Source organism: Macaca mulatta, chromosome 18 (assembly GCF_049350105.2).
Source record: "Macaca mulatta isolate MMU2019108-1 chromosome 18, T2T-MMU8v2.0, whole genome shotgun sequence".
In the NCBI taxonomy this organism is placed as follows: domain Eukaryota; kingdom Metazoa; phylum Chordata; class Mammalia; order Primates; family Cercopithecidae; genus Macaca; species Macaca mulatta.
Genome location: NC_133423.1, coordinates 68,070,964 through 68,085,086, shown reverse-complemented (window position 1 = coordinate 68,085,086; position 14,123 = coordinate 68,070,964). Strand labels below are relative to the sequence as shown.

At 40.5% G+C, this 14,123-nt stretch overlaps 1 protein-coding gene and 1 non-coding gene across 7 annotated transcripts in view; one reads left to right on the top strand and one right to left on the bottom strand.

The window, feature by feature from the left end:
- OSBPL1A (oxysterol binding protein like 1A) overlaps positions 1 to 14,123 on the bottom strand; it is a 229,920-nt gene that overhangs the window by 147,638 nt on the left and 68,159 nt on the right. For all 6 annotated transcript variants that reach the window (XM_028837998.2, XM_028838000.2, XM_028837999.2 and 3 more), the window contains 5 exons: positions 4,862 to 4,920; positions 4,716 to 4,760; positions 3,442 to 3,515; positions 3,264 to 3,327; positions 764 to 862 (listed from right to left, as the gene is read on the bottom strand). In XM_028837998.2, coding sequence (XP_028693831.2) covers positions 764 to 862; positions 3,264 to 3,327; positions 3,442 to 3,515; positions 4,716 to 4,760; positions 4,862 to 4,920 — 341 coding nt within the window. Of the gene's footprint in view, positions 1 to 763; positions 863 to 3,263; positions 3,328 to 3,441; positions 3,516 to 4,715; positions 4,761 to 4,861; positions 4,921 to 14,123 lie in introns of those variants that run through there.
- Positions 7,752 to 7,860, top strand: MIR320C (microRNA mir-320c). The gene has a single exon (NR_128291.1). It is a non-coding gene; the product is annotated as a microRNA mir-320c (primary transcript).

Sequence of the window (14,123 nt, the reverse complement as noted above, 5' to 3'; positions counted from 1 at the left end):
TCCCAATTTTCTAGCTTGCTGCTGTTGTTTAATTTATCGCATAGGAAGGCTGAGTCTGCACTGTAATGAGTATCAGAACACGTGATTTGTAGTCCAGGTTCTGTCACTCACAAGCTGCCTGGCCTTGGGAAATCACTTCAATCTTACAATCCTTAGTTTCCTCACCTATAAGTTAAGGCGTAGACCTGTCATTTACATTAAAAGGATGCCCCTTACATTCAGAGAATTAAAACTGAAAAAGAAATTACGAACAGAAAATATCTGCTGGTACATTTTGATGAATAACTAATTCACATACTAAATTTTAAAAGTTTCATTTAAAAAGTACAATCAGGGCCGGGCGCGGTGGCTCACGCCTGTAATCCCAGCACTTTGGGAGGCCAAGGTGGGCGGATCGCCTGAGCTCAGGAGTTTGAGACTACCCTGGGCAATGTGGTAAAATCCCGTCTCTGCTAAAATACAAAAAAAATTAGCCGGGTGTGTTGGCACGCGCCTGTAGTCCCAGCTACTCGGGAGGCTGAGGCATGAGAATCGCTTGAGCCTGGGAGGCAGGGGTTGCAGTGAGCTGAGATCGCACCACTGCACTCCAGCTTGGGCTACAGAGTGAGACTCTGTCTCAAAAAAACAAATAAATAAAAATTTTTTAAAAAATAAAAAGTACAATCAACAAGATTTTGGATGTTACCATTGAACCTATGTTATATTCTCCGTGTCTTTAAATGTTCTGTACGTTTAGGAAAGATACATGAATCCATAAGATTACCTCTCTTGACTGTTGAAGGCTATTCTTAGGAACCCGGAAGCCATGAATGGTGTCATCAAAGCATTTAATAAAGAAGAGGCAGCTATCGGTGGATTTTACCTTGGATATAAAGAAGTCAGTAAGACAACATTCATTCACATAAAAGAGGACCCTAAAATTATCTATACATAAAATTTAAAGTACTCACATGACTTAAGGATACCCAGTTGAACACTTAAATATTGATAGACAAAAATCAGAAAAAAATAGATTACAGTGGGAGTATCAAATGCACTGTAGTTTACCTATATCGGGTCTGGCTCTCAACTTCTTAGTTACTCAACATAAATACTCTGGTTCATCAGGTATGTCATTTTTATCCTTTCTTAAGTATAACTTAATATGCACTTGGGTTATAAAATCATTTAGCTACCACAGTTCCCATTTTTTATTACCTTTTTGTTTGAGCTGAATACAAAATAATCAGCAGTAGATAAGGTTGATAAAGGAGAAAAGGGAGAGAGTAAGAAGAATCAGAAATAATTATGGGTTTTAAAATAAAAGTTTGGCATGAAAAGGATTTTAAGTCATTTATGTCAGAGGTTGCAAAATGTTTTGTGAAAAATCAGACCTTGGTGATGACCTTGAGCAGTAGGATATAAATAACTCCCACAAGCTTAACATTCCAATAATGGAACACCAGACATAAATGCGTTAAGAACGGAAAAAGGTAGATTTCTTCAAGACCCTATCAGAGGCCCCCCACCTCTGTAGTTGGTGTAAAGGTGTAGCAACAACACCTTTATCATGTGGAAAACAACTCTAAAACCTGGATACAAAAGAAAAGGCAACCACATGGAGGAACCTGGACCTGAACAAAAGCTGACAGACTCTGACAGGGAGTCACGCTCTCTGGAGGAAAGGGGCCAAGGAGCTGTGGAAGTAAGTTCCCACGCCTCAGGTTTTGCACCTGGGACTAAGCACAGTCCACATGGTGACAGGACAACAGCAAGGGCACATGTGGAAACCCCTGTCTCTGGACATTAGTAAAGCAAACCTGGGAATCCATAAGCACTAAAGAGAACAGGGGAATCCCCCAAGGGAAAGAGACAGAGAGGGGGTCCCCAGATTCTGTCTACTACTCACATCTCTAACTCATGAGCCACACACACATAGAAGCAGCTCATATAAACACAACTTATCTGAACTGAGTCTGGAGCCACTGCCCAAGTCACACAGTTCATGATCCAAACCAAGCCAAGAACAGGACTTGCTACAACGGACAATACTTAACAGAGATAAACAACAGAATCCGAAATCTCCAGAACTCAACATTCATAATATTAAGAGTACCATCCAAAATGGTACTCTGACATTCAGGCTGGGTGTGGTGTCTCATGCCTATAATCCCAGCAATTTGCGAGGCCGAGGGAAGAGGATTGCTTGAGGTCAGGAGTTCGAGACCAGCCTAGCCAACATGGCAAAACCCCATCTCTACCAAAAAATACAAAAATTAGCCAGGTATGGTAGCGTTCACCTGTAATCCCAGCTACTCAGGAGGCTGAGGCAGAGAATCGCTTGAACCTGGGAGGTGGAGGTTGCAGTGAGCTGAGATTATGCCACTGCCCTCCAGCCTGGGTGAGAGAGTGAGACTCCATCTCAAAAAAACAAAAACAAGAACAAAACAAAACAAAACCCAGAATTATCTTACACGTGAAGAAGCATGAAAGTAGAAGACATTCACAAAAGAAAAATCCAATTAAAAGGCAAAAATTGCCAGAATGGGTAATAGAAACTAAAACATATGCTATCTCCAAAAGACAGAAAATAAATATAAAGATACATATAGGCTGAAAGTAAATTGATAGGAAAAAGACACCATGTGAACAGTAAACATAAGAAGGCCAAAGTAGTTACGTTCATATCGGACAAAATAAATTTTAAAACAAAATGTATTACAAGAGATAAAGAGGGCCACAAAACAATAAAAGGATCAATTAATCGAGAAGACAATAATCATAAGTATGTTATCAATAACAGAGAAGGAAATGCAACATTCCACAAGCATAGCTGGACACTTTCACATCCCTCTTTCAGCAATTGATACAATTACTAGTCAAAACCAAGACACAAAAGATCTGAATGCTATCAACCACCATGACTGAATTAATATTGATAGGACCCTACAATCAACAATAATAGCAAAATATACATTCTTTTCAAGTGCATGTACTAGGATATTTCATAATCAAATAAGTCTGGGTAAATCTGACAAATATTTTTGGACAATCCATCTCTCATTCCATTATACATGGAGATAAATAAAAGTTGACTATATTTTAAAATTTTGTTCAAAATGGAGATGCCACGACGTTACTTGTTCTCAAATAAAAATATATACAAGTGCTTTCTACAGCATTCCACGGAACGCCAAGATTTTATAATGCTGTATAAATGATTTTGGTCAATCACTTGAAGAACTGATTTCACAGAGGAGCAAATGATCCATGTTTCATCCTACCGTGCATACTGCTTGAGTCAGGTGTTTGCATCCCTGGCGGTAAATATTATGAACGGCATCGGGCCTTCAAAATAAAGATGAAATTATGAAGACAAAAGGAAAAGAGATAAGTGAAAAATATTCATATTTCAAAATTTATACAGTGAAATTTGTTAAGTGTAAAGATCATAATACTTACTGTTTCCTATACCACGAAAGGACTCCATGCTCTAACACTACCCAGAATAATCTCCAGCCAAAAAATCTTGAACTCTAAGGGAAAAATAACAAAGATTTCCCAAGCTGACACATCTAGATTCAAATAGTTGACTGATAAAAAGTAATTAAGTGATGATAGTCATATTTGAGTCTTTAGACAGTAGTACTGAACATTTAAAAAAAATGATCAAACATGAACTCAGGTACTAAGTGCAGTAATGAAAACATACCACCACAGGGTGACAGGAACAGCAGAAATGCCATACTGATAAGATCAATGATGATTACACTTTATGGTTCTGGCAAAACTGTTCAGGGATTATTTACAGAAAATATACCAGCTGTGGGCTTCAAAGACAATTTCCTCAAAGTCATGAATGAATGTCTAAAAAAGAAAATTATCCTAAATTTATCTTATATAAGCATACAGATACATAAATAGATAAAGGGATTGCGTGCAAATGCAAAAGAAATTATGTGCTCTTCCATGGTTAATTCTAGAAAACAGGATTCTCTAAAATGTAGCAAGTATTAGGACCAGAAGAATTGTATATATGTACCACGTGATAATTCAAATATCAATTTTCTTCTAAGTCTGCCATGGTTTGATGTTCATAACAAAAATAATACTGTAATTCTTTGATCTAGTAAGAAAAAAAAATGTATTTTCCCCCATTCCTTTTCATAAGAACTTAGTCACCTAAAAGTGACTCATCAAAACCAAAAAAACACCTAAAAGTGACCATCAACACACAGAAAAGTTTAACTACTACAACCAGTGGAAGCCTCTTGAAATCCAATAGTATAAAAGTGGTTTGCCAGGTGCGGTGGCTCACACCTGTAATCCCAGCACTTTGGGAGGCCGAGGTGGGTGGATCACGAGGTCAGGAGTTCAAGACCTGCCTGGCCAAGATGGTGAACGCTTGTCTCTACTAAAAATAAAAAAATTAGCCGGGCGTGGTAGTGGGCACCTATAATCCCAGCTACTTCGGAGGCTGAGGCAGGAGAACCACTTGAATCCAGGGAGCGGAGGTTGCAGTGAGTACACCACTGCACTCTAGCCTGGGCGACAGAGCAAGACTCTGTTTCAAAAATTAAAACTAAAAATAAAAAATAAGTGGTTTACATTATAGGATCCAAGAGCGATTAAATCACATATACTTCAGAAATGATTTTTAAAAAGTTTTAAACAGAAATACAGCACCTGAGAATTATTCTTTACAGTTATATAATTAAAAAACCACCCCAACCTACCTTCCAGAGAGGGCCCTCGTATCGTTTCAATGCTTTGTAGATGACCTGTCAAAAACATGTTTTCATGAAAAATACATCTACATATTTCACACATTCAAACTTTTTTTCTAAACATTATTAGATACATTTAATTCATTACTCTGTACCTTATTAACAAGAATGTGTTTCATTTCAGCACCCTGGGCAAGGTCAAGAGGTTTCTGATCTGTGTAAAATACAAAGAAAAAAGCCATCAACAGCTTAAATGTACTATAACCATCAATGCTGTAACTGCAGCATCTAATATTCCTTCATTTTCTATTGCCTATATCTTTTTCTTTTCCCCAAAAATTACCTACCAGAGAGAGGTTGCTGACCTCCCTTTTGGTCGCTATTAAGCCAGGAAATCAGATGAACTTCGCAACAAATTATCATGAACTCACAAATTTGTGGCTTAAACAATACACATTTATTATCTTACAGTTTCAGAGATCAGAAGTCTGAAATCCATTTCGCCGGGCAGAAATCAACACGTGGACAGAGCTGCATTCCTTCTGGAGGCTCCAAGGGAAACATTTCCCTGCCTTTTCCACTTCTATCGGCCAACTACATGACTTGACATGGGGTCTCTTCCAGCTCCAAAGCACATTACTCCAACCTCTGCTTCCAGCATTCTGTTCTCTCTCTATACATAGGCCTCCCTCCTGTCAGGAGACTTGTAATTACATAGGTCTACCTGGATAATTCAGGATTTCCCCTCATCTCAAGATACATAACTAATCACAAATTTGGGGTCCACTCTAGCCGACCCCAGCTACACTTCGGCCGCCATGCTGCATAACGGGTAGCAGAGATGGCTCACAAGCTGAAGGTGTGATGGTCCACAATTTAGGACAAAAGAAAAAGGTGACAATGGAGAATAAAGCCAGCAAGCTATCAATGTTAATTTTTCCAATCTTACACATGCACATTCCACGTTTTGCCAAATAACAACAAAAACGGAATTTGTCTTATCAAAGTTATTTATTGAATACTGAAGTGAGCAGGACATTAAATGAAGGACAAAAGGTAAAAAAAAAAAAAAAAAAAAAAAAGAAAGAAAAAGAAAAAAACCCACAAATAAATCAAACCATCTCCTAGCCTGAAATAGCTTATTATCAGAGAAACGAAAGCTACCTATGAAAATTAGAACAGTCCTTTCAAAACAACATATCAATGAGAACTCTGGAACTGTTTGTGCAGTAAGGTGATATATTCTATCAGATAACTTTTCAGGCCAGGCGCAGTGGCTCACACCTGTAATCCCAGCACTCTGAGAGTCTAAGGTGGAAGTATGGCTCGAGGCCAGAAGCTTAAGACCAGCCTGGGTAACATAGTGAGACCTTATCTCTACAAAAAAAGAAAAAAATTTAATTAGCCAGGCATGGTGGCATGTGCCTACAGTCCCAGCTACCACTGCACTCCAGACTGGGTGACAGAATGAGACTCTGTCTCTAAAAACAAAAAGGGGGGTGGGGGTGGTTTAAAATAATACTATTTTTATAAATATCAAACACCTGGTATGTGTTGGCAGTTTTTTTGTATGAATATCTTCTAATGAGGGTCTGTTATGTACCGATTACTATTTTAGGCACTGAGGATTCAGCAGTGAACATAAGAGAAAAAATACTGGGGGGATAGGAAAGCATAGAAGGCCAGGAAAGACAGATGATAAATTAATTTAAAAAGATATAGCAGACAATGAACCACGGTACGCCCAGACTTTTTAAATAAATGATTTGACAGAGTGACTGGGATACCACTTTAGACTGGAAAACGAGGGGTTGATCAGGGAAGGCCTCTTTGAGGAAGGGATGTCTATGTTGAAAAGAAGGATCCAGCCTTGTGAAAATACAGGGAAGGACATTCTACCAGAGGGAACGGCTGATGCAAAGGCTTTGAGGTAGGAACAATTCAGCAGGCAAGAGAAAGTCAAAGAGGCACACAGAAGCCACATCACACAAGGGGTTTGTAGGCCAGACTTTTGTAAGCCAGCATAAGGAGTTTGAGTTTTATTCTAAATAGGATGAAGAGCCACTGAAGGGTTTTAAGTAAGAGTAACATGATCTGACTCATGTTTAAAACTCTGTTAAAGTGTTAAAAAATTATAATATTGGCTGGGTGCAGTGGCTTATGCCTGTAATCTTAGCACTTTGGGAGGCCAAGGTGGGTGGATCACCTTAGGTCAGGAGCTCAAGACCAGCCTGGCCAACATGATGAAACCCCATCTCTACTAAAAATACAAAAATTAGCCGGGCGTGGTGGCAGGTGCCTGTAATCCCAGCTACTCTGGAGACTGAGGCAGGAGAATCACTTGAACCTGAGAGGCGGACTTGCAGTGAGCCAAGATCGTGCCATTGCACTCCAGCCTGGGGGACAAGAGTGAGACTTTGTCTCAAAAAAAAATAAAAATAAAAAAAAAATAATAATACTAAAAATAACTGGGAAAATATGAATTTTGGCTGTTTCATTATTTTGATAAATTACTAGAATATTATTAATAAGATGATGCTATTGTGCTGTTTTTTAATATCCCTATTGAGATAGAAATTAACATACCATACAATTTATTCCTTTAAACTGCACAAATTCAATGGTTTTTATAGGTGCACAGAGTTTTGCAACTATCACATGCTTGTGGTTTTTCTTAAAGGGTGCCCTTATTTTTTATTAATATACTGAACTACAGATGTTCCCCAACTTACAACAGTTTGACTTAATGGTTTTTCAACTATCACAGCTCACCACAGCCTCGACCTCTTGGGCTCAAGTGATCCTCTCACCTCAGCCTCCCTGGTAGCTGGAACTACAGGCACATGTCATCACACCTGGCTAATTTTTGTATTTTTTTGTAGGAATGGGGTTTCACCAGGTTGGTCTCAAATTCCTAGGCTCAAGCGATCCACCAGCCTCAGCCTCCCAGAGTGCTGGGATTACAGGTGGGAGTTACTGCACCTGGCCTTACATGTATTTTCAACTTACAATGGGTCTATGGGGACGTGGCCCCACAGTTAGTTGAGGAGCACTGGGTATGTACAAATAAAATGGCATGGCAGGCCTTCTCTTTCCAGTTCTTCCCAGAATTGGGAAAAGCTGGGTTGACAGGGTAAAAAAAAGAAAAACAAATACATTTTTAAAAAACAAAAAGAGATGGCATGATGTCTAGAATTGCTTCACAATAATTCAGGGAGTGGGAAGAGGTATGGAGTGGCCATTATTGCTAAGTTCTGGAGGAGGGTAATGGGTTCATCAATTAATTATGCTATTTGATTTCTTAAGCTTTGACAATTTCCATGTTTTTTTTTAAAAGGTCACTCTGGCTGCTGTGTGCAATATGGCTTGTAAACATGGGCAAAAGAAATGCAGAGAGGCTAATTACAAAGAGATGGCAATAGTGCGGGTAAAGGATACTGGTGGTTTGGATGAGAAGGTCAGTAGTAAAATGGAGATCATTTTAATATAGAGAGAAGTATGTGGCTTTTCTTTTTTTTTTTTTTTTTTTTTTTGGAGACGGAGTCTCACTCTGTCGCCCAGGCTGGAGTGAGTGGCACCATCTCGGCTCACTGCAAGCTGCGCCTCCCGGGTTCACGCCATTCTCCTGCCTCAGCTTCCCGAGTAGCTGGGACTACAGGCGCCCGTCACCGCGCCTGGCTATTTTTTTTTTTTTTTTTTTAGTAGAGACGGAGTTTCACTGTGTTAGCCAGGATGGTCTCCATCTCCTGACCTCGTGATTCACCCGCCTCGGCCTCCCAAAGTGCTGGAATTACAGGCGTGAGCCACCATGCCCGGCCTTGTATGTGGCTTTAAGATTTATTTTGGAGGAAGATTTATAGAGCTGCTGATGGGGAACCCAGGGCTGGTGATACATTACTTCTTCAGTGGGGAAAAAACTTTTTAAAACATTACCCAAAAAAATTAATACTCAGTTTAGTTTTTCTGCCTAGCACATGGGAAAATGTCTTACGAAGGACTGCCAATTCTGTGTTATTTTCATTATACGTACAGGGCACTTTGGAGAAATTATTTCTTTAGGCAGAGAGATAGACAACACTATGATTTCTTCCATAGAATTCTGCCCTAATACCAAAAATAAATTCTGAGCTCCTGCCAACTACATGAAATTCCAGGCTAGAGACCTCATTTCTGGATTTGATGCCTAAAATGCCTGGCACCCAGTAAGAATTCAATAAAATGCTTTTGAACGAAATGAAGTAGCCTCCTAGATGGAATCTAGATGGGTTCCATTACCAGTTAAAAAATACACTACCTCTCTTACCAACCACAACAAAATACAGTGAAAAACAGGAATGATGTAATATTTAAAAGTTTGCATGACAAAGATTTGTCCCTTAATGAGAAAACTCCATAAAGATGCCAATTCTCCTTAAATTAATTTACACAGGATGTAATTTCCATTAAATCCCAATGAAGAGCCTAAGAAAATTATTTTAAATGCCATCTGGGAGAATAAACAGATAAGGATGTCAAAGAAAATCCTTAAAAATGGTAAGGGGAAATCTCACACATTAAAACATTATAATCATTAAAAGTGCAATACTATCTAAAAAACTGTTTTTTTTTTTTAATGCACTACTGTCAAAAGAAGAGACAGATGAGTGAATGAAAAACAATAAAAAATACACAGAGGCCAGGCACCGTGGCTCATGCCTGTAATCTCAGCACTTTGGGAGGCTGAGGTAGGTAGATCGTTTGATGCCAGGAGTTCGAGACCTGCCTAGCAAACATAACGAAACCCCATTTCTACTAAAATTACAAAAATTAGCCAGGTGCGGTGGCGCATGCCTGTAGTCCCAGCTACTCAGGAGGCTGAGGTGGGAGCATTGCTTGAACCTCGGAGGCAGAGGTTGCAGTGAGCCAAGATCACCGACAGAGCAAGTCTGTCTATTTAAAAAAAAAAAAAAAAAGAGGCCGCGCGCAGTAGCTCATGCCTGTAATCCTAGCACTTTGGGAGGCCGAGGCGGGCGGATCACGAGGTCAAGAGATCGAGACACCATCCTGGCCAACATGGTGAAACCCCATCTCTACTAAAAATATAAAAATTAGCTGGGCGTGGTGGTGCGCACCTGTAATCCCAGCCATTCGGGAGGCTGAGGCAGGAGAATTGCTTGAAGCCAGGAGGTGGACGCTGCAGTGAGCCAAGATCACGCCATTGCACTCCAACCTGGGCAACAGAGCAAGACTCTGTCGCAAAAAAAAAAAAAAAAAAAAGAAAAGAAAGAAAGAAAAGGAATTCTTAGAATGTATGAGAAAGGCATGACAAAATAATGGAAAAGGAAAGATTACTTGATAAAGGGTATAAAGGTAAGGGATTGACAAGTTGAGACTCCCACATCCTAACACACACTCTCACATTCACTTTCCTGCTCAAAGCCCTCCAACCACACTCACACACCACCAAGCTCCTGCTCACAGCCAACCAGGCCCTGCAGGCCTGGGCCTCTGGCAGCTCTGATGCTATCCACTCTTCTCCAGCTCACCCTGCCCTGGGCACACTGGCAGCTTTCCTTTTCCTCAGTGTGCCACGTGTTCTTCTACTCCAGAGCTTTTACACTGGCTTTCTGTTTTCCTTGAATGCTCTTCTGCCAGAAATCCTCAGGGCTCACTCCTGCACTCAGCTCAGCTGTTTGCTCAAAGTTGCTTAGAGAGCGCTTCCTTTATATCCCTTCTAAGACACCCCCCACCCTACCATCACTCTCTAGCCCCTTCATCCTATTTTATTTTCCTGCACCTCACGGCCTGACAGCACATATGCATTTATTTGTTGTCTATCTCCTCCCACCAGAATACGAGCTCAGGAACATGGAGACTGTTGGGCTCTGTTCACTGTTGGGCCTCCAGCACCAAGGACGGTTCTTGGCACACAGTGGAGGCGCAGCATTGCTGAATGAATGAATGTGATTAAACTGGGAGGAAAGAGAACTAAACATTTACCAAATCTCTACCTAAGCTCAGAAGTCTTAGAAGAAATCAAAGAGATGGATTAACCAATTTGATTAAAAATTTTAAATATCCTTGCTTTTATTTTTTAATTTTATTTTTTTTTCAGAGATGGGTCTTACTGTGTTGCCCAGCCCACAAACTCCTGGGCTTAAGTAATCCTCCTGCCTTGGCCTCCCAAAGTGCTGGGATTACAGGCATGAGCCACCATAGCCAGCCCCTTGTTTTTTAAAAAAGAAAAGAAAAAAACAGACTAAGACATTTTCACTGTAAAAAAAAAAAAAAATACAGAATTGTTCTTATCACTAGACTTTTGAGTGAAAAAATTATGTTATATCCTCATGAAGTACTGGGGACAATGTGGAAAAGCTGTTGAAGCTTCATAAAAGGGGAACTTTAATAGGCCAACTCTATTTACAACCTGTCAATTAAAATGAAGAGACACTTTGTGAGGTGTTTGCTAGTCCTCATCCATTCACCACTCTCTGTCCCTATCCACATTCCCAGGAGGAGGCCCTGGCAGCCATCTCTGTACCACATGTCCTGCCCCTAAAGTCCCAAGTGGCCACACTAGGCACAGACGCCTGACACAAGCAGGTACTAACACATTATCTCCCACTGAAATGTAACACTGAGGTTGAGAGATTGTGATCTCCTAAGTGGAGTCACGGGGCAGCCATCTTCCATTATGTATACTGGAAAATAAAACAGCTGGTCTGCTAGAAGACATGGTCAGACCACACGGTGAGAGACAGACACACACAAGGCAGCCATCTTGGTTCCTAACAGATTTCTGGTTCCCAGTTCCATGCCATCTGATGCCTAATGCCATTTCCCGCTTTGGAATATCATGAAATGCCTGTGTATTCGTCTATGAGTAATATATAACTTTTATTTTGCTTATATTCTTAAGGTAGTATCTATTATTTAAAACTTTAAAAGAAATACGTTACTATGGAACATTAACAACTAAAACTAAAACTTTAACAACTAAAAACTAAATCTTTGGATATTTGGGTTAGAGGTGATTATATACTTTTCTACTGTTTTTGTTTTCCTCATTGCAACTATAACAAGCATTAGTTCTACAATTTTTAAAAAATGTTCTAAAATAGACCTGAAAATAGATTAGAAGGATGCCAAAGTAACTGTGACTATGCTTTGGTAATTTGTGCTTTTTTTTTTTTTTTTTCTATTTTTGAAGATTTCTATAATGCAAATGTTGCTCTTATGGTGTTTTTTTTTGTTTTGGAAACGGAGTCTTGCTCTGTCACCCACGCTGGAGTGCAGTGGCACAATCTTGGCTCACTTCAACCTCCACCTCCCAGGTTCAAGCAATTCTCCTGCCACAAACTCCTAAGTAACTAGGATTACAGGCGTGCTCCACCATGCCCGACTAATTTTGTATTTTTAGTAAAGACAAGGTTTTACCATGTTGGCCTCGAACTCCTGACCTCAAGTGATCTACCCCCTGCCATGGCCTGCCAAAGTGCTGGGATTACAGGAGTGAGCCACCGCACCCAGCCTTTGATTGATTGATTTTTTTATTTTTTTTTAAGAGGGAGTCTCACTCTGTCACTCAGACTGGAGTGCAGTGGCAAGATCTCGGCTTACTGCAACCTCCGTCTCCTGGGTTCAAGTGATTCTTCTGCCTCAGCCTCCCAAGTAGCTGGAAGTATAGTCACCTGCCACCACACCTGGCTAATTTTTATATTTTAGTAGAGACAGGGTTTCATCATGTTGGTCAGGCTGGTCTCGAACTCCTGACCTCAAATGATCTGCCCACCTCAGCCTCCCAAAGTACTGGGATTACAGGCTTCAGCTACTATGCCTGGCCTGATTTTTTAAAATTATTCTCTTTCAGAAGATGCCATTCTGACTTCTGTCAAAAAAAATTTAATAGCTTTAACAGGAATGTTCAACTTTGCTTACTAATATAAACTATAGAGTAAATATACCTTTGAATACCAATAGTAACTTTTCAATATTTACAAGGGAAGTTTTTTTCCATTTAGACTGGTATTTGTATGGAACTATATTAATTCTTATTTCATTTGGACTCTTCTGAATCTACATTTTTGAAGGAAAAATCATTATAAAATGCCACACAGAAAAACTGCTCAAGTCTTTGGCAAACTGGTAAAGACACTAGAAATCTAGAAACCGTGAGCCATGGCACCCAGCTCCTAGAAATGAAAACATTTTTTCAATCCTACTAGGACTTCAGGATCTGTATCAAGTAACTATTCCTTTATGAAACTATTTCTTTTTTTTGTTTTTGTTTTTTGAGACAGAGTCTCGCTCTGTTGCCAGGCTGGAATGCAATGGCGCGATCTCGCCTCACTGCAACCTCTGCCTCCTGGGTTCAAGCAATTCTCCTACCTCAGCCTCCCCAGTAGCTGGGACTACAGGCACGTGCCACCACGCCTGGCTAATTTTTGTATTTTTAGTAGAGACGGGGTTTCACCATGTTGACCAGGATAGTCTTGATCTCTTGACCTCGTGATCCACCAGCCTCGGCCTCCCAAAGTGCTGGGATTACAGACTTGAGCCACCGCATCCGACCTGTGAAACTATTTCTAATGACTCCAAACCTTCAACAAACATACAGCCCTTCCCAGGTGTTACGTGTTATGCATTACTCCAGGTGCTGGGTGAACCAGACAATGAAGTATGAGGCCTGCCCTTAGGAGTTCAGTGTCACGGGAGACAGCAACATAAGCCAACAAACACCATGGAGTGTGATTTAGGCTCTGATGGAGGTGAACACAGGGTCCTGTGGGACCCCTGACAAGGCCTAACCCAGGCTGGTAGCAAGCAGCAGGATGCATCCTAAAAAGTGATGTGAAAAGGCCCTGATGGCATGTTCCTCTTTTAAGTATCCAAGACACCTTTTACAGCTTCTTTTCTGGCTTCTGATTCTGTCTTTCAAATTGTCACACATGTACGGTCAATCCTCATTATTTATGTATTCCATATTTGCATACTTGCCTATTGCTAAAATTCACTTGTAACCCCAAGGTCAATATTCACCGTAGTTTCTCAGTCACTCACAAACATGCCCAGAGTGGTGAAAATGTGGGTTGCCCAGTGCTCATTTTCCCAGCTAAGGTAGAAGAAGGTGATGCCTGGCCTTCTTGTTTCATTCTAGAAGCTCTCCTACTATAAACAAATGTCCTCGTCATGGTCTATTTAGGGTCACACTTTCCACCCTTTGTGGTTTGTTGGTGACTTTGCTGTTTAAAATGGCCAGGCATGGTGCCAAGTAGCCAGGCACAGTAGCTCACACCTGTAATCCCAGCACTTTGGGAGGCTGAGGCAGGCAGATCATTTGAGGTCAGGAGTTGGAGACCAGCGTGGCCAACATGGTGAAACCCCATCTCTACTAAAAATACAAAAAAATCAGCCGGGTGTACTACAGGTACATACCTG